Raw genomic sequence first — 27,853 nt, 5'->3', positions numbered from 1 at the left:
ACGCAATTTATTTTCCTAATCTCCCGCTTTCACTTTCACTCGCGTATAACTATTACGCAATCACGTACAATATGCCGCTGGGACTATATACACATATCCATCATAGTGTACGGTAATTTTCAGGTGCCACAAGATCGCCACCGGTCAAAAGTGCGGAGGGTCCGTACCAAGGAGGGCTCGATAAAATGTAATCTTATTGTTCACAGTACGCGGGCACATATATTGAAGTCTATCACAGCTCTCTATCGGCGCGTTAAGGTCAGGAGAAAAGGTGTGAGTGTTCAGTCTACAAGGCAACAGTAAACAAAGATGGAGGTGGAAGTGGGGATCAAAAACTCAATCTGGAACGATGGAATTTCAAAGTTTATCAAAACTCCAGAACCTTTTCCAGTTCATAATCACTTAATAGACACTAGTAAGCTGTATTTCCTTATTTTATTCATCTTATCTCTTGATTAAAGTAGGGTTAAAGCCTCATACCATACATTTTCTTGACCTCCCTCTTTGTTTAAATTGACTTTGTTATATTATTCTTCTTTTTTCACTTGAACCTAACTAGTCCTTCTGCTATATGTTACTCTTTCTTTCTCAATAACTTGTGATTGTTTGAAAATCAAACACACCAAAAACGGCTCTGCTGAGGCACCGGACTATCAGAAGTCACCGGGCTCGCGCAAAATGTCTCTTGTCACTTGTGTTGTGGCGATCGCCAGAAAAAAACTGAATGTAATTAAAGTTTTCTCATTCGTAGGCTAAAACTCTAAAAAATGTGGGCAAAAACATACTGTGGACCGCATAGAATTTCATTTAAGAAGAACGGGATTGAGTGCAATTTTTTGACAGGGAAGGTTTGTCATCATGATTAGGGGAGTCAGTCAACTTTTCAAACTTAATCAGAAGAAAAGTTGGCTCATCTGATAGCCCTAAGCATAAGAAAAAAAATTAGGGGTCACCTTTGAGAAATGATAAAGTACTTCAAAAGATATAAGAAAAATAGATTGTGAAGAATTCACTGTTTTGGTCAAAATGCATCCAACCTTTTCCAAGCCAAATCGAAAGTGCCGTGCGCACCAAAATATTCCAAAATGGGGCGCAGAAGCAGACTACAAAGATGACGCCACACACACGCGGTCTGCTGGCGCGAGATTAAAAACTTCTCAACCATCATGTTTTAAATAACAATCGCTATTGAAGCAATTCGTTTGAAAAAAAACAAATGTTACCAACAGAAAGCCTAAGCTTCAAACATAAGAAAAGTTAAAGAAAAGTATAAAAAATCTTCAAAATCTTCTTTACTTTGACTTTTCTCTGTCACCTTTCAACTAAACCGGCATCAGCAGACTTCAAAAGAAAGCTTAAAACTTTCCGCGTTCAGTAAAAAAAAAATGAGAACGAACGGGCCATTGCTTCAATAGCGACGGCCGTTTGTTTACATCTCAATCAAAAAAATTTTTGGTGCCGTGACATTTTCTTTCTCAAGATGGCGACACGTGATGAGGAAATGAATGTAACTTTCGATAGAAAAAAGATATCGAAGTGATTTTTTTTTATATTCTCATCTCTGATAAATTCTCTACCACTTGGAAAAGAGTTTGGATGCAAAACTCAAAGTATTGGGTAAGTTATGGGTCAATAAAGTCACTCAAAGACTCTTTTTTCTTTTTTTTTTTTTTTTGCGCCGAAAATACGCGCAACCGCAAGTTCGCATGATGGTGTCATCATGGCCGGTTTGGGAGAAACTTGAGAAATGTCAAGTTCTCCCAAAAGCAAATTTAAATACAAACAGTTCCATCAATATGTCTAAAACATTTTGTTCAACCACCTTCACTTCAAGATAGGCCACCATAGAATGAACTTCCTCTTATAGCATGAACCATATTCATGTGGCTTTCAGCCTTGCACTCCATTGCAGAGGCTAAATTTAATGAATTTTTTGACTAATGACCAACTTAAAATTTTTAAATTTTTTATATTTGAGTATTAAAAAGGCATGCATTCAAATAATAAAGTTTAAAATTTTTTTCTGGGCTAGTTAGTAAAATATCTCAATTTATAGGCTCTGTGATGGAGTGCAAGGCAGGAGGGGTCAGGATCCAGATACCAAACCCAGGGCTGGGGGTGGTGTCAATTTTTTTTTTCAAATTTAAAAAAGTCAAGTTGCGATACCAAAATGAGGGGGTGGGTCCCCCTTTTTTTGAAAGTTAGGGAATCTTTAAATTGATATCGATACCAAAATGAAGGGGTGTGTCCCCCTTTTTTTAACTTTTGCTGAATTTGAAATTGGTATCTGACTTATCCTTTCAATCAACCAAAATTCATTCAAAACTAGGGTTGAAAAAACTGAATCAAGTCTTAAGGCCGGCACAAATGAATCCAACATTTGATCCAACATTATTGTTGGATCAAATGTTGGGTTCATTTGTGCAAGTCATAAAAATTAAAATTGCAACTTTTTAAGAAAATTGTTTGGAGATCATGTTGGATGAAGTTTGATCGCTATCAGACTTTTCATCCAACATTTTTTATGAGATTGACGTCACTTTTATGTTGGTTTCAATGTTGGATGCATTTGCGTAATCATGTTGGATGAAAATGTTTGACGTTTTTGCGCAAATGACTTTTCATGCAACTTTTCGAATTTTTCCGCGTGACTTTTCGTCCAACATTTTGTCCAACAATGAATTGGAAATGTTGGATATGTCTGATAGCAGATCTTAGAACTTTTTTAGTCGTGATTATCAACTACAGTAGTTTTATGAATTTGATACATTTTGCCAATTTAGTTCAAGAAACTTAATTTACGTGGTGTTAGAATGAGAAAAACTTGTTTTCATTTTCAGGAGTCTAAAGTGTGGTACATAATATATATGATTAAGAGGAATGTTCTTTGAATAAAAACATCCACAGATTTTGTTTAGCTTCCCTTGGATGCAGTATCCTATGCATATAACTTCTTGCATTTTTACTGATTGCCAATTGAGGGGGGGTCCCCCTTTTTAAGAAAAATCAGGATTTTCAAGTTCGTATCGATACCAATTTGGGGGGGGGTCGCCCCTTTTTCAGAAAATCAGGATTTTCATGTTGGTATCGATACCAATTTAGGGGGGGTGGGTCCCCCTTTTTTTAGAAAATTTGGGTTTTCAAGTTGGTATTGATACCAATTTAGGGGGTGGTGGTGTCTACTACTTTCAAATCTCGAAAAGTCAGGTTTTTGGACCCTGGGTTGGTATCCTGGACCCTGACCCCCCCTGTGCAAGACTGAAAGCCACATGAATATGGTTCATCCTATAAAAGGAAGTTCATTCTATGGTTGCCTCTTGAAGTGAAGGTGGTTGAACAAAATGTTTTTGGCATATTGATGGAACTGACAAAACATTTAGGGAAAGTAGGGACGTTGAAAACATTGGACATTTGGGGGGCTTAGGTGGAAGGTTGTGGACCTTTTCTTGTGGCAAAGAGATTTTCACCAGAAATATTGAAGAGAAGTTCATTCCATACCAATGTTATTTGGCCATGTTGGTTTTTGATCGCTTTGGCTGTTTTAAAAACTAAAAAAAAATGGTCTGATGTTTATTTCTCACCTCAGGTTCTTTGTTTGATAGCATGCACGGGTCACAAATTTTCATAAAACAACCACTTTATATTATGGAGATTCTGATGATTTTTAAGATCTGTGGTTTGAATGTCAAATTCTGGTTAGAACAGGGTAGAGTCCCCTGCCCGATTGGCAACTAGTCTAGTCTGCGACTAAATGTTTTTGAACCCAGAAAAATCATACTTAAAAACAAAATTCTGGAGGATTTCTTTTAGTAGTTATCTTCCTTGACCGATTTCCCGCACTTTGTAAAAAATAATTCTAGAAAAGAACAAGTAGAATCCGAAAGATCCAACTTTGCATGGAACCACCCGAACAAACCGTTTTTTTTTTCTTCAAAAAACATACAAAACGACTACATGTGGTCAAAAAAGCTTGTACGAAAAAAATATTCAACCACCATTCATAAAAATACTTGTCCAAAACAATGAGTATGTTAAAAAGCATTTCCAGAAAAATCAGCCCAATACAGTACATTTCGATCAAAACATTCAAGGGGCATGCCCGCGGTCTTAAACTTTGACAGATCCAATGCGAAGTTTCTAGCTCCGGTTTGAAATAACAAAGGAAATCGGTATATTGAATCTTCGGATAGACATAAAAATTTCCTGCGTTTTTATCAAATGAAAACTCTCCATAGACTGCCACTTTCAAAACAAAAAAAAAGCAAATCTTAGAAAAAATGGTGACTTGAACAGACTTGAAGAAAAATTCTGGAAAATACATGTCAAAGGGAAATGAAAATGGGCTATTTCAAAACAAAAGAATGAGTGAAAAGAAATTCAATACGGGAAAGTTTATTATCATTTTATCATCCTGATTAGTTCATATGACCTAGCCTGCAAGAAGAGCACTGATATTCTCTTTGAAAGCAATCAATCGCACGCTGGTACTTCGGTCGGGCACTGGGCACTAGTACTGCTCGCTTCGAAAGGTTTTTATTCTAAGAAGATTGCAACAAACGAAAAATCAAAACAAACACAAGAGCATGTTAAAGGTTGTCTAAACGTTGGTCAAAATGGATTTTCAAAAAAGTTGACATAAGTGTAAAATTTGAATCTATTACTTAATACTCTTTCCCATTTGATTATACCTATGGTATGTACCTTATGGTATGTACCTGTTTTTCAAATACACTATTCATCTATTTGGCTATAAGATTGCATGTGCATATTTTGTTCCTCTCATTTTAGTCTTAGGAGGTAAACAAACCTGTTCGTCTGTTACCAGCTTTAACTGGGATGGGCCCATTAATTTTATCAGATTTTTTGCATAGCGCGGTGCAAAATGACATCACCCAAAAAGTGACTGAGCTGACTGGGAGAATTTTTATTTGCCTTTAAGTAAGTAAATTAAAAGAGACAAATTAACCAGAAATTACCATCTTTCATCCAAAGCAAAAAGACATGTTTTCTAGCCATCATTTTGCTTTTAAAAGAAATTCTTTTTTCAATCCAATATGTTATTACCTTCATCCATTTGGTTCCTGTTGGTTCGCATAATTTTCCATTTTCTATTTTCTTTCTCCTGTCCAATAAAACACAGGATTTGAATCACATGACATTTTTATTGAAAATATGATGAAAGATAACGTCTCGCGGGCCATACTGCAAGCTTAACTGATTTCGAGCTAATGATTTATACTACCATCATTTTGCTCTTTTGATTTTTGTCATAAAAAAAAACTGATATAAAATGGTAAGAAAACTTTGAAGTCTTTTGATAATAATTTCTTTTTGTAATTTTCTAGAGATCTATGCAGCTATCGGTGAAAATGAATTGCTTCATACCAGACCGTCATCAATACATTTCAGAGGCTTTCAAGTTGGCAAAAAATACACACAAAAGCTTGTAAGTCTCACCATGAACATAAACGACTGGACATCTATCTTTTATTGTCTCTTTGAAGCGAGCTTCGTTGCCGCCTGTATTTCAAAATTGGTATAAAAAATCCGACAATATTCCGTCATAATTTTATTTCTTTGAATTATTTAGGTAAAAGGGTTGATCGAGCTTGAACATTACTCCTAATGTGCAAAAAAATTATTTTCGAATTTTTTCACAAGTTCGCAATATATTTTATCAACATTTTCAACTCTAAAATGCAGAATTTCAACTGCGTGTATACTTTTGAATCCTTTTTGTCACTCAAATAATTTTTTTTATGACTTGAAAAAAATAGCTTGCCAAAGTTGAGAGCCTGTTTCATAAGAAAATCGAAATTAGAATGTGACACTCTCTAAAATTATTAGACACTTTTAAGTCAAAATTTAGAAATATTAGTCGGAGTTTTGACAAGCTGACGATGATTTTGCCTCTGTTATCTTTGTTATGATACAGATAAACGACTTGAGAAGAGTAGAACAACAGAGACTTTTGTCGAAGTTTTGACGTTGTTAGCAAGGTATTCCCAAGTGGTATATCATCAAAATCGATTGTTTCATTTTATGCTTTTAACGAGGCGGCAACGAAGCTAGCAGCCTTTTCTACAAAAAGACAAAGGAGATGGATGTCCAGTCGTTTATATGTTCATGGTCTCACATGATGTACATTATTATGCCAATAGTATTATTATTTTTTGCTTTGCATACCAATATCTTTAATAGCCCTGAGTTGCCAGCCTAATCTTTCCTGAAAAGGAAAAAAATCTAAAATCGTTCCCGAAATTGGATTTATTTTATGCGAAATTCATCTCCCGGTGAAATTTAGTCCCATTAAAGAATGTAAAAATTATATTATTATAAGAAAACCTTTCCCCTTTCAGAGAATTGTCAATGCATCTAGTGAATGTCAACGAATGCTCATTGTACCTCCATCTTCCAGTAATTTTCAAATTCAATATCAGAAAAAGGTATTATTATTTTGTTAATGTTGTGATGGGCAGTTTCTTTTCTGTTCATTTTACGTTTTACCCATTAAAAATGCCATCAGTATCGTATGAATTTGCTTGGTTTTAACAGTCCTATAAAGACTAGGGGATCGGGTTCTAAAACCTCAGATATATTATATGTGTACTATCACAAAACGACACAATGTCTGAGATTTTAGTACCGACCCCCCTGTAAAGTCAGGTCAGAGAAGCGCCACAATCCATGAAGACCTGTTTTTTATCCCAGCTGAATAACAAAATCAAAACAAAAGTAACAGATTTATTGGTGTGTAAGGTATTAAAGTGGTAATAACATTAATGCATTAAAAGTGCACAAGGAAAAAAATCTTGTTTAAATGAAGTAAATTTTTAGTCCGTGTCATAATATAGTTTATTGAAAATGACAGAATATTTTGCAAGCTTAGCACAATTTCAGCTCTTTGGAACATTATAACGTGTTTTTTTGTGGCTTCTTATTTGTGTGTACATACCACCATACCAAAAGCCCATTCCTTTCTGATTTTTTCTTAGGATCGTTTTCGCTAGATTTTAAATTCAGTTGTTAAGAGCCAGTTTTTTTAAGAGCGGGGCAGGTCCAATAGTTTGAAACTTAGATTTTTTTCATTTTTGGATATGTTGTTAAGTACAATGAACTGAGTGAAATCCCACAATGTGTTGGTCTAAAAATCCATAATGGCGGATTTATGCCAATTTGAAGTTTTTGATATTTTTGGGCATTGCACTTAAAAAATTTTTTGATATAGAGCCATGCTTTCTCAAATCAAAATGAGGAATTGATTTTGGGTGATTCTGAAACTATGGCCAGTAAACTATACAATTTTCCAAAAAAATCAAAATTTTCAAAATGGTAGCTGAAGTTATGACGTCACAAAAACACTACAAATTTGATTTTAGGGGTATTTTAGAGCCATCTGACCTGTCCCAGGGGAGTTTCTTACTGCTCAAAGTAATATTTTCTGGTAGTTTAGTCCCTGGTCTATCCATTTGAAGTGATTGCAATAAAAAATTCCGGCCCTACTGGCCCCTAGAGGCCCGAAAAGCCAATAAGGTCTCAAAAAAGTACCAACTTTAGCCCAATTTTCCTAGAAATCCCAACATTGTCTGACCTCCAACTCTTCTGTTCCTGAAAGACAACCGCCTGGTCTCTTAGGATCAAAAGAGAAACCTATGTGATCTCCTACCATTAATTTTTTATCTTGATTTAAAAATTTTCTTAACATGGCCCGAAAAATGACTAAAATTTGGGATATTTTGGCCCATTGGCAAACTTCAAAGGGGTCTAGGTCACTGAATTTGTTATAATATAAGGGCTATGATGAATCTTTAATATAAAAATAATGAAACTAGGTGAAAAAAGTTGTCAAATGTGCTTTTTTGGGCCAGAAAGGCTTTTTGTTCCAATTTTTTGACTAGAGCTGAGGTCATTCTATTGCAGCCAGTAATTGGCAGTTAGAAAGTAAATTTTATCTGAAAATCATGATTCCTCATCACATTCCAGAAAGGTTTCTAGGAAAATCAAATATGGTACTCTTCGAAAGCTTATAGAGGCTGAATTTTCACTCAAAGGCGGCTTCAAACTCCCCTGACCCCCTTAGTTTTGTAAAATTGACTTAAAAGTACATTTTTGGCTGAAATTTTTGCCCAAAATGAGTACCCATTGCTACTTGATTCTTGATTTTGTGAAAGCATCCTATAGATAGTTCAAGAATTTATCAGAAGTTGGAACCTTTTCTTTTCTTTTAAAGATTAGGGCTAGCTCAAAGTCAGTTTTAACTCTAAAATCCTAAAAATCCTTGACAATGTTGCTCAAAACAACAATTTTTGCTCAAGATTGAACAGAAAATGAGCGCACTCAGATGATAAAATCTTCGTTTTTGGAAAGTTTCATGGGGAAAGTACAAACATTCATCAAGATCTTTACCTCCTGATCTACCATTTAAGGATCAAGTCTGTCAAAATGTGCTTCTAAACTCTCAAATCTTCAAAGGTGAACTTTACCAACCCCATAAAACAATTTTGCCATCAACCTTTCTGCCCTTATATACTTAGAGATAAGTCCAAAAGTACAAAATATTCCTAAACCTTTCCTACTCTTTGGATAATTTGAACTTTGGGCTCATTAACTGCATTTAAGAGCAAACAGGCTGATAGCAAAAATAGTGACCTAGACCCCTTTGAAGTTTGCCAATGGGCCAAAATATCCAAAATTTTAGTCATTTTTCGGGCGATATTAAGAAAATTTTTAAATCAAGATAAAAAATTAATGGTAGGAGATCACATAGGTTTCTCTTTTGATCCTAAGAGACCAGCCGGTTGTCTTTCAGGAACAGAAGAGTTGGAGGTCAGACAATGTTGGGATTTCTAGGAAAATTGGGCTAAAGTTGGTACTTTTTTGAGACCTTATTGGCTTTTCAGGCCTCTAGGAGCCAGTAGGGCCAGAATTTTTTATCGCAATCACTTCAAATGGATAGACCAGGGACTAAACTACCAGAAAATATTATTTTGAGCAGTAAGAAACTCCCCTGGGACAGGTCAGATGGCTCTAAAATACCCCTAAAATCAAATTTGTAGTGTTTTTGTGACGTCATTACTCCAGCTACCATTTTGAAAATTTTGATTTTTTTGGAAAATTGTATAGTTTACTGGCCATAGTTTCAGAATCACCCAAAATCAATTCCTCATTTTGATTTGAGAAAGCATGGCTCTATATCAAAAAACTTTTTAAGTGCAATGCCCAAAAATGTCAAAAACTTCAAATTGGCATAAATCCGCCATTATGGATTTTCAGACCAAAATATTTTGGGATTTTACTCAGTTCATTGTACTTAACAACATATCCAAAAATGAAAAATCCAAAAATCAAAGTTTCAAACTATTGGAACTTTCCCAAACTGCCCCATTCTTAAAAAAACTGGCTCTTAAACTTTTCTTTTGGAAAGGTGGGTTTTGGTCTTCATCAGTTTTGTATTGCTTTCTTCATGTTTAATTTCAAAATCATTTTCTTAAAAGGATTCATTGGTCCCTGGCATGTATCTTGAAGTTGATGTCATTTTCACACCCAAAACAAATGAATATCAACAAGATGCTATCCGAATACACTCACAAGTAATATTTATAAATTCTCTAAAATCTTTTATCATGTTCATTTCAACAAATTTTACCGACTGATTAATAGGAATTTGAAATTTGATATTAGAAATTTTGACAGGAGGTGATTTTAGTTCGATTTCGCGACAAAGTTTCACATTATGACGAGGGCCTTTTTTGTCCAGAAGATTGAGCACAAAGTAGAATGGATCGACTTTTGAATTTCTTTCAGTATATAACAAATATCAAATCAAATGTGTTGTTCTTTAACCATTATTTTTTCTTGTTTTATAGACTTCATCGAATCTTATAGTACCCATCCACGCTTACCTACAAATCAACATCAGCTCAACGTTCCCTTCGAAAATCAATTTCAGACCTACTGTTGTCGGGCAAAAGTAAGAAAATCTCTTTGTAAAAGATCTTTGTAATTTAGTCTCAAATTCGAAGAAGAGGGCTGTAAATAACAGTTTTTCCCATTTCGCCAAAACCCATAGGGTACAATTTCTCAAAAAAGACGCCTTTTTGCCAATTTTCTTTGTAAAATCTCAATAAGTGAAGCAAATTTATGTAATGTTTACTAGCCTAAAATTTTAAGCCTAAAGTTAGCATTCGTTCATTCCATAGGTGAAAAGTTTCTGTTTTGTTTTTTGTTTTTTCTTGTTTCTCATTTGTAAATTTTTTTGGTTTTGGCACACCTGGTTATTGTACCATGTTATTTCGACACCCTTTTTTAGGGTCTGAATCATTGATTGAACAAATATTTTTTCCTCTCTGACCGTAAAGTAAAGAAATGTAGTTTCAATCAGCGATACCGACCTTCCTATTTTTCCTAAATCTAAAGAAGGGTATCGGAATTAGATGAGGGATGTCGACATTAGACCAACTTACAGCAACGTTAATCCACGTTTATTCTTTATTCATTTTATTAGGTCGCAAAAGAAAATTCCATTGAATAATCCGACATCAGTGGATTTTGATTTCCACGTATCGTTCGCTGAGAAGCACACTTCTTTTGTGGTAGAACCGAGCTCAGGTAGGTTAAAAATGATATTTTTTTAAATACTCCAGGGGGTACTAGGTTTGTTGAAGTGACGGGACTGCCTGAACCAAACTTCGAAATTTGACCCTTAATATGGATACAGAGATCTCTGGTGGAAAGCTCTGGTGACTTGGACCCTCTTTTAAGGGTATACATAGTTAAATAGTAAATTATAACAGGTAAATAAACATATAGTATCACTGTTATGTTGCAGACATACAATAAAATTAAAGCTTTGGTTTTTTAGCGCCGCAGGCAAATTTTTCAAACTTCTATAGGAAAACATTTTACATACAATGTCCTTTTTGGACCTACCCCGGTGGGGTGGAGGTCCTATAAATTAACCTGTGTTCGTTCGTCCGTCCGTTCGTCTGTTACCAACTTTTCTCAGGATTGAATCATAGGAATCTTTTGATTTTTGGTACAAAGGTGCAAAATGGTGTTGGCCAAAATGTGACGGAGCCCGATTTTCGAAAAAAAATTTTGGGGGGTAAATTTGGGCCAAAAAACGGCTAAAAAACGGGTTTTTTGGGCTTTGTGGAAAATTGGATCATTAATTTTTTCTGATTTTTTGCATGAAAGTAGGGTACAATCATAGGTAAAAGATGGCTCAAGCAGATTTTTGCAAAAAAATTTTGTTGGCTCAAAAAACGCATGTTTATCTATAAGAATCACTATTAATAAGCATAGATCAATGTTTTTAGCCATATTATTATTATTATTTTTATTAGTTTTTTTTTTAAGATGGAAATGTCACGGTGGAGGGATTGAGTTTTCTAAAAAACACTTATTATTTTTTTGGCTGAAAAACAAATCTTTATCTATAAGAATCACTATTTATAAGCATAGATCAATGTTCTTAGCCAAATTATTATTTCATTAATATTTTTTCTAAACAAAGAAAATGTCACCTTAGAGCGCAATGGTTTGAGTTTTCTAAAAACACTTATTATTTTTTTGGCTGAAACCGAATCTTTATCTATAAGAATCACTATTTATAAGCATAGATCGATGTTCTTAGCCAAATTATTATTTTTATTGTTATTATTATTTCTAAAAGGAGAAAATGTCACGGTAGAGTGCGATGGTTTGAGTTTTCTGTAAACCTTATTTATTAAGCTGTGCATTTTTCTGATAGTGGATTGTTTTTATAAAGAAAAGCGTTTAATAGCTTTTTTTATTTCTTTTTCAAAAGTATTTTTCAATTGTGTTGATAGTTTCTCCCAATAGATATGCTTTCATTTTTCTTTATTTTTTTGTATTTTGACCAGTTATGTCTTATGTGTTTCATCGTTTCAATGTTCTTTGATTAGTTTGATAACCAGGTAGGTCCATAGAAGTATCACTTGTTAACATTGTAAACTTTCTTTTTACTACTTGAGAAACACTTCTTAAATGGCAACAATTACCATGAGAGGTCCTTCCTTTGCAAAATCTCAAGATATACACATGTATATTATTTTATATTATTTTATACTTAAGCCTCCCAGGGTATATTCTTCTCTCTCCCTCTAAATGTTGGGGAACTCTATTAAGGAAAAGTTTTCTTTTGAGAATTTCATTCATCATTTTCCAAATGACGATTAAAAATTAACTATATACTGATTTGACACAATATTTAATTTTTTCTTAATTTTTTTCTTCGCTTCGTATTTTCAACTTTCAGGTGTGATTCCAGCTAATGGACACGTTCTAATCACCTTAACATACAACCCAACAGAATACTGTACCTCCTGTGCTAAACTTCAGGTTAGTAAAATTGGCTGTTCTTACGAAATTTAGTGAAATTACCCAATATAGAGGAGAATCCAATGAAAACCTAGTTTCTTTATAATTATACGAGCTTCTGAAATTCAGTATATAAAAAACATACAAAAGAATACAAGGATCTAATCCCATAATAGATCATTCCACCTTCTTCAGATCATTCAAAACCACATTGCTAACGTAAACGCTTTCTTCTGTGCTGATTGATTGTCGTATGGCTTTGGTGCTACTGTTTTTCTTCACCTAATGACCACGCTAAAATGCTTATTCATTATTCATCCGGAATCAAGATAGACATTGGTAGATCATTTTACTACACTTGCGTAGTATAATCAGGATGTGCTCGGAGATTAGCTTCAGAGGTGTTGCAATAAACCGTATCTAGTATCTGTATCCTAGTATCTGTTGGCTAAGGTCTTTCGTCGAAAAGTAAAGATCGTTTTTTTTGACGAAAATCATGATTAAATAGGCTACTTGCATTCACTAACGGATTCGTTAGCTCCATATTGTTCCTATACTACCTGCGGTTTTGTCTACATAGGTCTTCGAAAGTAACAAATTGTTTTCTTTTCTTGCAACAAAGATGACAAGTTTTGTTACGTCACATTATTGTAATACGATGCTGTAGGCAATAAACTGACACAGATTAAAAATGACATGCGTAAGAAATACACCACAATGAATTATTTGTCAACTTGGATCATATTAAACTTATGACAACCATAATGTCTTGTTTGAATTCAACTCATTTGTGCTGTTTTCAGCTTTTCTATATCCATATCGTGTTTCAAATTAATTTTTGAACGTGCCCTTATTTGAGGCACCATTTTTGCTTACTGAAAATCAAACTTTTGATACAATTCAAAGTGGTAAATCTTTTTATTATTTCGGAAAAGGGGTTGACCATGTCGTTCTAAAGCCTGAAACTTTTGGTATTTCAATAATTGTACTCAATTTTTCAAGAACACGTATTGGACAGGGGTTATATAAATATTTGAGGAGGGGATTTTATTTATATTTGTGCCTGGCACTCAAACCCAGGGTGACGCTGAGGCATGAGAAAAAGGTCAAAGAAACAAAACAAAAATCCGTTTTTCAACTAAAATTCCTGCTATGCAGTACATTTTGTACTAGCATCAATGCAACGACCTCGAAAACCGTGCTTAAATAGGCTGCTTGCATCCACTAACGGATTCGTGCTCCATATAGTGCCCCTATACTACCTGCGGTTTTGTCTACATAGGTCTTCGAAAGTAACAAATTGTTTTCTTTTCTTGCAACAAAGATGACAAGTTTTGTTACGTCACATTTTTGTAATACGATGCTGTAGGCAATAAACTGACACAGATTAAAAATGACATGCGTAAGAAATACACCACAATGAATTATTTGTCAACTTGGATCATATTAAACTTATGACAACCATAATGTCTTGTTTGAATTCAACTCATTTGTGCTGTTTTTAGCTTTTCTATTTCCAGTTCGTGTTTCAAATTAATTTTTGAACGTGCCCTTATTTGAGGCACCATTTTTGCCCACTGAAAATCAAACTTTTGATACAATTCAAAGTAGTCAATTTTTTCATCTCTGAAAAGGGGCTGACCATGGCGTTGTAAAGCCTGAAACTTTTGGTATTTCAATAACTGTACTCACTTTTTCAAGAACACGTATTGGACAGGTGTTATATAAATATTTGAGGAGGGGATTTTATTTATATTTGTGCCTGGCACTCAAACCCAGGGTGACGCTGAGGCATGAGAAAAAGGTCAAAGAAACAAAACAAAAATCCGTTTTTCAACTAAAATTCCTGCTATGCAGTACATTTTGTACTAGCATCAATGCAACGGACCTCGAAAAACCGTGCTTAAATAGGCTGCTTGCATCCACTAACGGATTCGTGCTCCATATAGTGCCCCTATACTACCTGCGGTTTTGTCTACATAGGGTCTTCGAAAGTAACAAATTGTTTTCTTTTCTTGCAACAAAGATGACAAGTTTTGTTACGTCACATTTTTGTAATACGATGCTGTAGGCAATAAACTGACACAGATTAAAAATGACATGCGTAAGAAATACCACACAATGAATTATTTGTCAACTTGGATCATATTAAACTTATGACAACCATAATGTCTTGTTTGAATTCAACTCATTTGTGCTGTTTTTAGCTTTTCTATTTCCAGTTCGTGTTTCAAATTAATTTTTGAACGTGCCCTTATTTGAGGCACCATTTTTGCCCACTGAAAATCAAACTTTTGATACAATTCAAAGTAGTCAATTTTTTCATCTCTGAAAAGGGGCTGACCATGGCGTTGTAAAGCCTGAAACTTTTGGTATTTCAATAACTGTACTCACTTTTTCAAGAACACGTATTGGACAGGTGTTATATAAATATTTGAGGAGGGGATTTGATTTATATTTGTGCCTGGCACTCAAACCCAGGGTGACGCTGAGGCATGAGAAAGGTCAAAGAAACAAAACAAAAATCCGTTTTTCAACTAAAATTCCTGCTATGTGGTACATTTTGTACTAGCGTCAATGAAACGACCTCGACAACCGTGCTTAAATAGGCTGCTTGCATCCACTAACGGATTCGTGCTCCATATAGTGCTCCTATACTACCTGCGGTTTTGTCTACTTAGGTCTTCGGAATAACAAATTGTTTTCTTTTCTTGCAACAAAGATGACAAGTTTTGTTACGTCACATTGTAATACGATGCTGTAGGCAATAAACTGACACAGATTAAAAATGACATGCGTAAGAAATACACCACAATGAATTATCTATCAACTTGGATCACATTAAACATTTAGCATCTATGATGCCTTGCTTGACTCTAACTCGTGTACTGTTTTTAACTTTTACATTTCAAGTTGATGTTTCATAATAATTTTTGAACGTGCCCTTCCTTGAGGCACCATTTTTGCCCACTGAAAATCAAACTTTTGATGCAATTCCAGTGCCGTAGGAAGCATTTTCTTATTGGGGGGGGGCTGAAGTTTAGTGACACCGCAAGGGCCAACCATGGTTTTGCCCAAGGGGGGAAATTTTGAAAATTTGAGCTCTAGATTGCTTAAAAATACACTCAAAACATGCACATAAAAGACAATTATGACAAAATTGAAAAAGAAAAATGTTGTACTTAGCAAAATAACCATTTTTGAAAAAATTATTTATCTTTTTATTATTTCTGAAAAGGGGTTGACCATGGCGTTCTAAAGCCTGAAACTTTTGGTATTTCAATAATTATACTCTATTTTTCAAGAACACGTATTGGACAGGGGTTATATAAATATTTGAGGAGGGGATTTGATTTATATTTGTGCTTAGCACTCAAACCCAGGATGACGCTGAGGCATGAGAAAGGTCAAAGAAACAAAACAATAATCCGTTTTTCAACTGTAATTCCTGCTATGTGGTACATTTTATACTAGCGTCAATGCAACGACTTCGAAAAATTAAGCCCCCACAAAATCAAAGTCGCTGCACCCTTGCTAGGCCAGTAGATTTAGAATGCCATGGGTCTGACAAGTAACGAGGTTTATTATGAAACTAAAACCTAATGTTCTCTTGGCAAGCCTTGTTTCAGAACATCCTTGAAAATCAATAGAAAAAACTCTTGATAAAGGCACGAATAATGTACTTTATAATAAATTACAGCGAAAAAACAGGAGTGTATTGGAATGGAAATAACAATTTGTTTTCTTACGTGCTACAGAGTTGACAAAGATTAATACCTAGCGTTGTAATATGATCCCTGTTGGTAGATATCTGACACGAAGTAACAAATGCGGACGCTCAAGAAATGCACCACAATGAATTATTTGCCGTCTTGGATCACGTTAAACATTTATCACAGCTCATGCGCCGTTTTTAATTTTGTAATCTCAATTTCGTGTTTAAGTAATTTTTGAACGTGCCCTTCCGTGAGGCACCATTTCTCAAGTTTAAAAGTAAAATGAAATCACCTATCATGAAGGAATAAGTATTATATACCTTAAAGGGTAAAACTCAGCCAAACAAAATTCATCCTTTCTCACCCTCCCTTCAAGTTGACCTGAAAAACTAAACGTCGGAGAAATATACCTAAAATGTAGGAGGTCGTTATTTCACTTAACATAACCAACTAAAGGAGTGCCAATTATAAATACACCCAATGACACAGGGCCGTTGGAATCCCCTTCTACTGGAAAAAGCATCCCTGTGAATCAAACATTCTGCTTGCTTATTCAAATGCAAATCGACCGGAACTGAGTACACACTTTTTTATATAAGAAAAACTTTATAAGAAAAATGAGGCTCAAAATTGATAACAATTTTCAAGAAAAATGCTGAAAAGAAATGCTAAATTTCACGAATTTTAAGAGTCAAAGTAGTAAGAATTGTGTATGAACCCATGAGATATCCCAATTTTGAACATAAGAACAGGATGAGAACAATTTGAGTCTCAAAATAACAAAAAAAGAATAGCCAAACCTCACCAAAGATTTTCTGGTCAAAAAAAGGTATACCTAATTTTCTCAAATTAAGCAAAGGATGAATTAAAGTTTTAATTCGCTTTAGATTTCTGTCTTTTACTTTTAGGTTGTAGTTGCACAATTCAACAGTCAGCCTCACTTCTGTTCTCTGATGGGATCAAGCGTTCCGGGTCTAGCTTCAAAGTAAGTCTTTCTCTTCCTTCTCTTTTCGCTAAAAGATTATTGACACCCTATTTATTTAATTCTCGCGAGGATGAGGCTACCAATGACATGAGATTTTGGTAGCCTGTTTCCATTTTACGGGTTTAAGCAACCCTGACCTGCAGTCATGATTATGTGACGTCAAACTACGCCTTAAGGTTTGCAAAGATCACAGACACAGACAAAGGTCTTTGATTATTGCGTCGCTAATTAGAGCTCGTACTTTAAGCTCTGGTTTAGACAGCCGACTTTCTGCCCTGCATTTTCTAATTGTTAGGGTAAGCAAAAAAAGTGGACAGAACGTTTGCAGTTAAAATCTTTGCTTGGAAAGATTGCATTGATGTCAAAAGAGGGTAATGCCAACTATCTGTCAACTTTAATTCATAATTAGAACACGCAGGATGAAAAACAGCCCGTCTCAAACAGAGCTAACCTCCAAATACTGAAGCCAAATGTTCGTCAATCAAATTACACCGCAATATAGGGACATTTAAATAAGTCAGTAAACATTGAAACCCTCTTTTTTTCTATTAAATACCATTTCATTTTCAGGAAGGAGCTTGAAGTATTACCTGAACAAGTTTCAGAAAAAATACTGGACCCGCGAACGATCAGTCCGCTCGAGCGTACGCGAGCCAAGAAAAAAGTTGCAGACAACACATTCAAAAGTGCTAAAACGACCTCTCAAAAAGTGAGAATTGTATACGTTTCTTTTATTCGAATGAATCATTTTATTTGGGACGAGTGTATGTATTAACACTAAATCATACATCCTATGTCGAGAGCGTATAATACTACTTGTTAGTTCAACCCAACAAAAAGTTTAATCTGGGATTAAAATATAACTGCTGTTAATCACAGTTCTACCATAAGTTGTGTTAACTTTTTGTGAACTTACTTTACTTTCTCAATGCATAGACTATTGTTAAAGATGGCATTCAATTCTCCACCAATTTGAACAACACCAATGCTGTCAATCACGTGCTGATGCAGAAAGCGGGTCAAATGAAAGCCAAAGAGTTACGAGAGGTGATCAGGAGGAAGACCGAGGATGATGTCGAGAAAGAGGGGGGTAGCCACCAAATGAAAGAAGCAGTCTTCGAACACCTGGTTGGAAGGAACATAGCAGAAGAACAAAGAAATCAACTTAGATGGTCAGTATTCTATCCGCCCCAGGTCAGGGCGGCGGCGCTTGAGTTTAAATAATGGTTTTATCGGGAAAATCGTGTCAGACATCTCTCGCATGAAATAGGGTTTCGGCTTGTTTTGTTTTAGTTATCGCCTAGAAATGCGCTGCGCCGGAAAAAATAACTCCTTATCACTTCCCTCGAAATTAGACCGCGTCACTAAAAAATGGCGGAGAGGTGTATTTTTATCGCTGTATGAAAGTCTTTTGTCGGGTAGAATTTAGTCACATCATACTTTGTCACTTCTTTTTTTGGATAAAATCACTTCAAATTTTTTTTCAGAAGTATGGATTCTCTTTTAAGAAAAGTTCTGGTGTATTTTAAGGTGTGTTCGAATCGGTGAAAGAGATTTGGAAGAGAGTACACAAAGCAGAGTGTTCAACAGTCGTCAACAAGCTGAACAAGAATTCCAGGTATCATTGTTACATAATTTCAATGCTGGTCATCAGTTATTTAAGATTCCATTATTCGCAGTTATGTGGCTTTTATTTTTTCAGTCAAACGAACTACTGGTTATTCGAAGTAAATACCTACTGTGAATATTCGTAAATGTTATTTCAATGAAAATTTTATCAACATAAGTAATATTAAATTTTTACATGACTATTCGAAATACAAAAAATCTTTTATGCTTCAAATTCGTTAAGATGAGCTCGAGAATTCTTTCATTTTTTATACAATTTTTTGATATTTTCATTTCATTTCATTTATTAGGTTTTTCGACGTGATGGTAATTTAGAAGCAGAATGCAATCGATCTACCACTCAAACATTAACCAATCAACGCATCATACGTTCAGCCAATCAGCATGCAGATGCCACGCCCACGTTTGATCTTTACTTAAACAATGAGTGGGATAGACGACATCGTGTTTTAACAAAATTCATACAAGCTACGCGAAAGGTCGGTCTTAAACAACTTATTCCTTTAGTTATCAGCAGAATAAGAAATGAATTACAAATTTGGGATTAGTTGCCCTAGCTGAAAAATTACTCCGAACCCGAAATTCCCTAAGGCGAGGGTTGAGGGTTACAAGACCTACTTGCAAATTCTTTGGCGTGATCAGCCGAAATTTGTTCTACCCTTCAACAAGATAAAGTTTAAATTTACAATTTATTTACAGAGTTGCAACTCTTCTGTTCGTTATGATAGGTGGTAGGTTGGGATAAAGAGATATCGCAATAAACTACGTATAAATTTGTATCTTCTGCCCATATCTTATTGGGGTTTGTTTGCGACAATGTATTTATGGATTTACTTTGACACAGGTGATTATACGCAACCGAGCGAAGAATAACATTCAACAACTCACGTTGCATCTGGATTCATGGAGACGTGGAAACTTCCAATCTGCCATCTCTCAAAGTATGTCTTTAGACTTTTTATAATTGGGGAGATTATTCTTTACAGAGAATTGTTCGGTTACATCGATAGTCAAGAGAAAGGTTTTAGTGCTTTCACGGGGCCAATGTACTGGCCAATATGGTTAACTACATGAACGGAATATGGAAGGAGTGCCGATTTGAATTGGAAATCCTAGATGTCCTTTCTAACTTTAGGGAAGTTAATTTTTTAACTTTGCAATTATAATAAACATTCTATTCATAACTAGGTTTTTTATTTTGATCACTTTTCCATATCCTTTAGAACCGAAATACGACACGAACAAAGAATTGGAAATCGTTGAAGATGTCAATACAGTGTTTAATCAAGAAAATATCAAATCCTTCTCATTCCCGGAATATCAAGACCCTGACAAAAAGACTGACATGGTGAGTGTGTCGAGAAGTCAATTGTATTTTGAATTTATTTGAACTCCAGGAACTTATACCAAATGTAAAAAATGACAACACCTGGATGCAGGGTTAATTTTGAGGTTGTATATTGTTTCTGATATCAATGATTTTGATCATTTCAGGCGATCGATGCTCTCGGTTCATTCGATATGTCATCAACCAGCGTCAAAGTAAAAAGGCGTATTGAAACATACAAATTAAAAGTACCTCAACAATATAAAACACTTTCGTACAGCAAACATCATCTCACTAACTCCGTACGAAAATATATCCCGAAATCCTTCGCAAGAACGTTGAGGGTCGGGGCTGAGGTATTTATGTATTTTTATCATACTTTGAGACTACTGCAAAAAGCGAGACCTAAAAAAGTCAACACAATACTTTAAGGGAAGAAATTTTGGCGAATGGGCAAATTAATGGGTTAGATGTAGAATTTCATATATAATGGCTTTGCGTGGAGACGGGAGTGAGAATGTTTATCCCGCTCTGATATCTAGTATGTGTTTAACCAGTATCACACTTATAATAGCTGCTCTAATTGTCCTATAATCAGTTTTCATACCCCGATTATCACTGCTCTCAACAGACTTATCACTCATAATAATAATTGAGCCTTCTTTTTTCTATCCACAGAGTGAAATTATACAATCTGACCATGGAACAACTCTTAACGCACCGCTGACCACCGACCGAACGACACTCGATGACGAAGAACCGCAATCGGTCACGGTCAAATTTTCTGTACCAACCAAATTTCTTGAACCGAACGTTTATCACCCCTTGCACATTTTTGTAAGTATTGCCTTTTAGGCAGGGAGACCCGAAATCCAAAATATACACGTGACGGGTTAAGTGCTGTCCGCTGTACTATGTTCAAAAGTGGCGTGCCGTCTACCAAACACGGACAAACTCATTCGGCCAAGCTTCTCTTACTCCCCTTGTTGGAAATTACACTTACGCCCGGCCGACAGACTTAATTCTATTTTTGTTTTTCTAGAATCCATTACCAGGAGTGCAAGGGCATGCGCAGAAGATGTTGTATAGCGAAGTGGATGATGATCACAAGCTATGTCCTTTAGTTCCACGCATGACATCCAACTCAAACGGAGAGGTAATTAAAAACCAATGATGACATTTTCTATTACAAGCATAAAACCAATCCATCTCCTTTTTATCATAAACTATCACTACATCTACACCTATGTAAAAAGCCCTAATTCGTTCTTGGTAGATTAGTATGCTAGCCTCAATAGTTTATGATTCGGTATAATTAGGTGATGGTCATTTCAGGATGTACTTTAGTTCTACGCCCGTCCGTTTTTTCATCTTAGAAATTTTTAACGGCTAACGTACAATTAAGTTTTATTAGAAAATGACTGTAAAAGAAGCACGATAACCTTCTCGAAGACTAGGGTCGTGATAAGAGTTAATGCTATTTTCTTCTTCGTAGGACGTTGTACCGGGCGTGATGGATTGGAAGAAATTCCCCTCTCAAGCACTAATGTCTATCTCTTTACCAACCCTCGCAAATTGCTATCTACCGCGATGGTAAGATAGTTGTGTGTTTGGTTCTTCTCATGATTTAATATCGAAATGAGCTTCTTTTCAGGAATTCTTTGAAAAATGTACTGGCCTCGAATAAAGAGTAGCATTGAAGTCAATGTGGAAATAAAATCTACAAAACACATTGAATTACCTTATCGGCCCTTGTTGGCGTTATTTTTGGGCTCGTGCCGTAATAAGGGCCGGCGTAAAAAGGGCCAAGATTTTGCAATTTTAACCTAAAAACGGCGTTAATTTTTTATCATTATTTCTCAATTTAAAGGATTTTAGGTATGATTTGAAGACGAAAATTATTCATTGTTTTACTCCATATTTAAAACTTCAGTGAAATATTTATTGGTCAGCCTAAGCTGAGCATTCAAATAGGTAAAATTTTCCACCATAAGACGGCAAAAAAAAAATCCGATTTTCCGATCTCACTTTGATTTCTAAACTTCCTTCCGATCGGGTTAACTTTTTGGGTACTTTTAACGTGCGTTGTTTTTACAGATCATAATGTAGTTTCAAGATGGCGACTCAAGCGATAGTCAGATGTGATAAGTCAGTGTTGTACCAAAGTATTTCCAGTGTAATTCTGTTGCAAGCTTCAATTTCTGTCATTTATTTTTTTAACTCAGCAAATCAAACACATGATTTTCATCAAGGGGATTCTTTTTCTACATCCTTTGAAGGTTTAAAGCCGTTTGCTCAAGTTTTTGTTTATGTTGACTTTTCTGATACTTTTTATTGCTGCTTTTTAATAGTTTTTGCAATAAAAACATATTTTTCTTGTTTGCCTCTAGGGGGATTGATGGTGTTATAATGTTATTGGAATTTGATAAAGTTTACAAAAGTACAGCTACTGTATAAATTTGATATAAAGACTGGATGCAATCGCGCTTTTTTGGACTTGGACGTGTTTATTGTGATAAAGGCGAATCGCAAAAAACTGTTTGGTTCCCGTCATTTCTACTTTAAAAAGTGGGAGTCGTTCGGCCGGTCAGTCGAAAATATTTTTCTGTTAAGAAGCAGCTATACATCTTGTTGAAAGGGAATAGACCTTTTTTCAAAGAGGACGTCCTCCTGTTGAATAATTATGTAGTCCAGCCATAAAAACAATGATAGAGCCATGCATAATTACTGTATCATGCATATTATAATAATTATGCATGGTTTTATCATTGTTTTTCTGCTGGACTACATAATTATTCAACAGGGTGGCCTCTTTGAAAAAAGGTCTATTTGTGTGGACTGATCCAAATTTTAAAATTGAGAAACCGTGGATAAACTGGTGTTTTCGGTTTACTCTCCATTAGCATGCGGCTCTCTACTTCGATTTGAAAACTTTTAAACACAGAGCGTGCAGAGGTCGACAGTGGAAATCCACTAAAGCAGCGGAAAAGCTTTCCGACTCTCCAGCTCTACCTGCTGACTGTAAATCAGATGACGGGAACCAAATGATGACATCACATCTCCTATTATTGGACTTGCAAAATTATGACAAATGGTCTTTGGAATTTGATCATTTATATTAATACTAATATATAAGCTTGACTCCAGAGGAGTCATTCACAGAATTCCCTAGGGAATTTCCCTTTGTCCACTTCTTCTTTCAGTCTGCGCCACAATTAGTTTTATGGCGTGAGATGCTAGGCAATTCGATCTGCCTAGCCAGGGTGCAGTATGCAGTGCTGACGAGTCCTAATAAGGACGAAATGCATATGCTGCTCTGCCACCCAAATCTCCTGAAAGAAGATAGTTGGACAGAAATTCTTTGAATTTCTTCACATATATATACAGTTCTTGTTGAAATTGATCAAACTATTTTTCACGCAGTTCCGGACGCAGATTGTGTTTTTCTAACCTTTTCTATAACCTTGGCGCACATTTTGACTGAATGATGGAATGGAATGAATGGCGATAACAGTTTATAGATATCTCTTATCATGTTTATCAGACTTACAGAAAGCGGGCTGCCGTCAAGTTACACAACATGCACACTCTCGTCACAACTTGCATAGCCATAACAAACAGATCAATCTGGTCTTCATTTAACATTGTTTTAAAGTTTAAAAAACACTGCCAGTGCTTGGCACAGAAAAGAGGGCTCCCAGTTGAAATTAATTGCTACATCGCTGCCCTGTTGAATTTATTTATTATGGTTGTGTGTTTATTCCGCCAAGGCAGTAAATCAATCGCCCAAATTCATAGACCAATCAAAAGCGAGTTTAAAACAAAACAGGGGAAAAATGAGCTTCCCCGCATAGTTATGAATTTTAAGTTTTGCTTTCGATTATCATTTACGACCAGCAAAGTCTTCAAGATGGTTGTGTGCATGTTGTGCAACTTGACGGTACTAAACTACAAAATTTATTTACCCAGGCCAGACTGGAGGGGCCTTCCATATAGTACGTACACAGTGAAGGGGGGAGAGGGGGTTTAGCAAAAGCGTACATCTATTGTTTAAACAAAGTCATTTCTATTGTTCTCTGCGTACAAGGGGGCAGGGGTTGTCAAATAATTTGAAATCTTTGCGTACGTACTATGGACAATGCTAAAGAGAAGTATACTTTGAGCTTCTCGTGGGGGGGGGGGTTAGAGGAGCTCTCAGGCTTGTTTTACATAATTTTAAATCAAGTTATTAAATGTTTCACATTTTGTACATTATTCAACATATTTAGTCTACTCTGTTTCAGTGCATCTCTTACATCTGTTAACCCACTTATTAAAGCTATCTAGCTAAGCTCTATTGGCTGACCTTCCAGCCTCGGCTGGTTTATTATGTTTAAAAGTCAGTGATTCTCGATGGAATTCAACAGTTTACTACTGAAAATGACATTTTAATGTAAATTTTAGTCATTATTTACTAATTTGAAGCATACACGTAGCCATTTTTAAAAATGTTGGCGTAATTAACGGCCCTAATTGGCGTAAGCCCAAAATGAGGCTGTGGCGTAATAAAGGCTGGCGTAAAAGGGGCCGGCGTAAAAAGGGCCGATAAGGTACCTAAAGATGGTGCAAACATGAAACACCGTTTACTAATTCTAAGTTAGTTCTTTATTTTATTTCTTGATATGATATTACATTATATAGATTACTTATTTCATTCACTTACTTAGGAGTGATCCTTTCTGTGAAGATTTATGTTCATCACAGACACCATCTTTAATGACGTCACTTCCACCTGATGACGTCATGGACATCGATGAACAGTGAGTGTCATTTTAAAGATTTAAAGTTTTGGTTTGCTTTTACATATGTGTAGGGCTATAGCAAGAGATCGCGTTCCCAAGTGTAAAACACCCACTGGAAAATTTGTCCCAAATTTCGTCCCCGGTGGAAAAATACCCTACAATTTCAGCCCCACTGGGAAATTGACCTTGATTTCATCCCCAATTGAAATTCAATGGGAAAAATGTACTCCAAAACCATTCCCAATGCAAATTTTGAGCAGGGAACAATAGAGTTTCCATACCCATTGGGATTTTGATAAAAAAAATTTCATGCCCGCTGATGGAAAAACTGCCACCGGGGCTGTGTGAGACAGGTTTTGAAATAGTTATAAGAAAATGAAGATCATGTATCTTTTTAGTGACGAGGAATACGAGGAGGCTCGAATTGTTCCAACACTGGACATGATACAACACGAGTTTCACACTCAAGACATTTTGTCATCGCTTGAAACCACTTCTATTGATGCCAAGTAAGTAGATTGCAATGAACTCTAAAAGTAAGCCTGGAACGAGAATCAGCAATATTGTTTAACTCAAAAAAACGTTAGTTTATATAAACTTTTTAAAACATGACGAAGGGAATGAATATAAAAACGCTGACACGTGAATCCGCCTCTGATGTGATGTTTTCAGATTTATCTTGAAGTAGATTATATTTTTGCTCTACAGTTGACGCTCTCTAATTCGATCTTCAAGGCAAATCGGATTTTCATCGAATAAGGGAGCTTATCGAAAAAGGGAGCGTCGTTAATGAGAGTTTTTTGTTGACGGTGACTTTAAATTCCATCGAATAAGGGAGCCTATCAAATAGTAGAACGTCGAACCAGAGAGCGTCAACTGTATTGTAAAGCTGAATAGGAATTCTCATTCATCTTTCTATAGCACACAATTGAACGATTCACTGCAGAACGCCACAAGTCATCTCCCACAACTAGGGAACAGTGGTCGTCTGCAACGGTAAGGGGAATGGACAACATGATTTCTCATCAATTACTTTGAAATATCCTTAAATATCCTCTGATTTAAATCTTTCCCAATATAAGAGACTCGTGTATTTGAAATCGCCATCGATTTTCTCACCCTCTCCGGAATAAAAACATGAGATAAAGAAGTTTGATATAACCTCGAGATGAGATTTCAAACCAACATATGGGACAATACTTTAAATATTGCGGCGGTTCATCTCTCAAGAACTATCGTCTTTCTAAATTGATTAAATTTTTTGAGAATCGTAAAAGTCTATTGCATTGCAAACACACTCAAGTCAAAGGTCCCACACAGAGACAAATATTTACCAAACTATTTCAATTTTTTGGTTGACGATTTGATTTACTACTCAGAAAAGAATTTAATCAAAATCTTAATAAAGTCATTTTTATTGTTTATTTGACATTCGAATCAATCCTTTTTGTTTTTGTTTGTTTTAAGATTTCTTTTTCATCCGTTCGTTTGTTTTTGGATTCTAAATTGTTTTTTATAAGAACATCCAAATTTTTTTGAAGCCTGCGGATGTTCTTAACTTTTTGAGTTTGAAGCTTAAAAAGTTCTTTACATATTCTTATTTTCACTATTTTGTGAGTATTTTTGGGCGATTTCCTAAGAAATCGGGTGTTTTAGAGTCAGCATATAGCCTTAAAAAGTTCTTAACTTGTTTTCTTAATATTTTCGCCATCGAAGTCTTATGTTCTTACATACTTTGTTCTTATAAAAAATTAGCATTCAAAAATCTTTAAATAATTCTCTCACATTTTTACGTCTGTTCATTTTTCTATGTAGAGATGGCATACAGACAACCTTGGATGCTTTCTTGAAATCAAAACAAAATTCTTTGGGTGAGCGAATGAAATCACGTGTTCAAAACCTTCAATCTGATTGGTCCGTTTGATTGAATTATGTAACACTAACCAAGTAACCTGTTTCTTTTTTCTCTTTCATTTTGTCTACCCTGACGGAATGGACCACATGGTGTAAATTATTTTGTAAATTATTATGAAAATTGATTATTATATTTTTGTGTACGGGATGAGAATAATTTATCTATTTATTCAAAGAATTCATCTTTGTGATTTCTACTGCATATTACTCTATACCAGGTGTAAAGTACGATCAGCTTTACATACACATCCCTGTCTCAGTGGATCGGTGAAAACCACCTTTTAGTGTGTGGTTAGTAATGATAAAATGGAATGAGAATGGAAAATCTTCTGCTTTAAACGGTTGCAGTTTTTTGGTTTCATTTTAAAGCCTTGCTTATAATGTGGGATTCTAATAGTATAGCTTCTCTCCCAGTGGTGACGAAGTTTTGGGGTTCTTTTTCCCTTCCGGGTCTGGTGCACAAGCTGTTTTTACTTTCTCAAATTTGAAAGTTAGCTGAGAGGTTGACAACATTAAAGATGGTACAGGCTCGAATAAGAGCAATCTTGAGGATATTTTGAGTATTTTTCACGGCTATATGTGAAATATTTGTTTCTTAAATTTCTCCTCATCAAAGTAGAAATCTAAATTTCATAATGGTTGACACAAGATTCCCAAGCATTTGCGATTCTAAGAATCGAAGATGAAAGCACATATCCTGATTATAAACTTAAGCTCCTGATTATGTCGTTTCCTTACAGGGTGTCCGGAAAAAAAGATAATATCTAAACATACATGTCTTTGAGTAGAGTATTCTTTGTAATATCGCGTATTGGAAATAGAAGAGATAACACAAATTTCTTACTTCTGTTTCTTTTTTATATTATGCTATTCTTCCGACCCACTTGTATCTAGTTTTTCTACAATTCTTCTGGGACTTATAAATATCTGTGAAATGGCCTTCCTTCAAATGAAATCCTTTTTCAGTTTCAGTGTTTTCATCGAAATCTTTCTACGTTTGTTTGTTGTAATTTGATTGGTTCGGCCTTCTTCCTTGGTTCTCTAACTGAAGTAATTCTGGGAGAAAGAGTGCCACCTTTTCCCACCTTTGTTTGAGAAGATGTCGAAAGAGGTTCTCATCTGGATCCGAATGGGCCATTGTGATCCAGTTCCTTGTTAA

The 27,853-nt window shown here is 35.3% G+C and overlaps 1 protein-coding gene across 1 annotated transcript; it reads left to right on the top strand.

Annotated features, from left to right (window-relative positions):
- Positions 1-283: 283 nt before the first annotated feature.
- On the top strand, positions 284-26,872 carry LOC136808594 (cilia- and flagella-associated protein 221-like). Its single transcript, XM_067065127.1, has 22 exons — positions 284-415; positions 5,346-5,446; positions 6,360-6,446; positions 9,495-9,590; positions 9,867-9,970; positions 10,505-10,608; positions 12,281-12,363; positions 16,967-17,043; positions 17,614-17,752; positions 17,980-18,215; positions 18,574-18,661; positions 18,963-19,151; positions 19,517-19,613; positions 19,896-20,020; positions 20,167-20,355; positions 20,678-20,836; positions 21,042-21,155; positions 21,495-21,592; positions 24,706-24,798; positions 25,179-25,289; positions 25,702-25,776; positions 26,596-26,872. Exons 1-22 carry the CDS (start codon positions 310-312, stop codon positions 26,702-26,704), a joined length of 2,580 nt encoding a protein of 859 aa, XP_066921228.1. The 5' UTR covers positions 284-309; the 3' UTR covers positions 26,705-26,872.
- Positions 26,873-27,853: the final 981 nt, after the last annotated feature.

This window comes from Clytia hemisphaerica, unplaced genomic scaffold (genome assembly GCF_902728285.1).
Source record: "Clytia hemisphaerica strain Z4C2 unplaced genomic scaffold, Clytia hemisphaerica genome assembly, whole genome shotgun sequence".
Classification (NCBI taxonomy): domain Eukaryota; kingdom Metazoa; phylum Cnidaria; class Hydrozoa; order Leptothecata; family Clytiidae; genus Clytia; species Clytia hemisphaerica.
Note: the sequence above shows the minus strand (reverse complement) of the source record. Positions and strands in the feature narration are given on the sequence as shown.

Coding starts and splice junctions, on each gene's coding strand:
- LOC136808594 (XM_067065127.1), top strand. CDS start 310: ATGGAGGTGGAAGTGGGGATCAAAAACTCAATCTGGAACGATGGAATT. Junction 9,971..10,504: donor CCTACTGTTGTCGGGCAAAA/GTAAGAAAATCT, acceptor TCATTTTATTAG/GTCGCAAAAGAAAATTCCAT. Junction 10,609..12,280: donor TGTGGTAGAACCGAGCTCAG/GTAGGTTAAAAA, acceptor TTCAACTTTCAG/GTGTGATTCCAGCTAATGGA.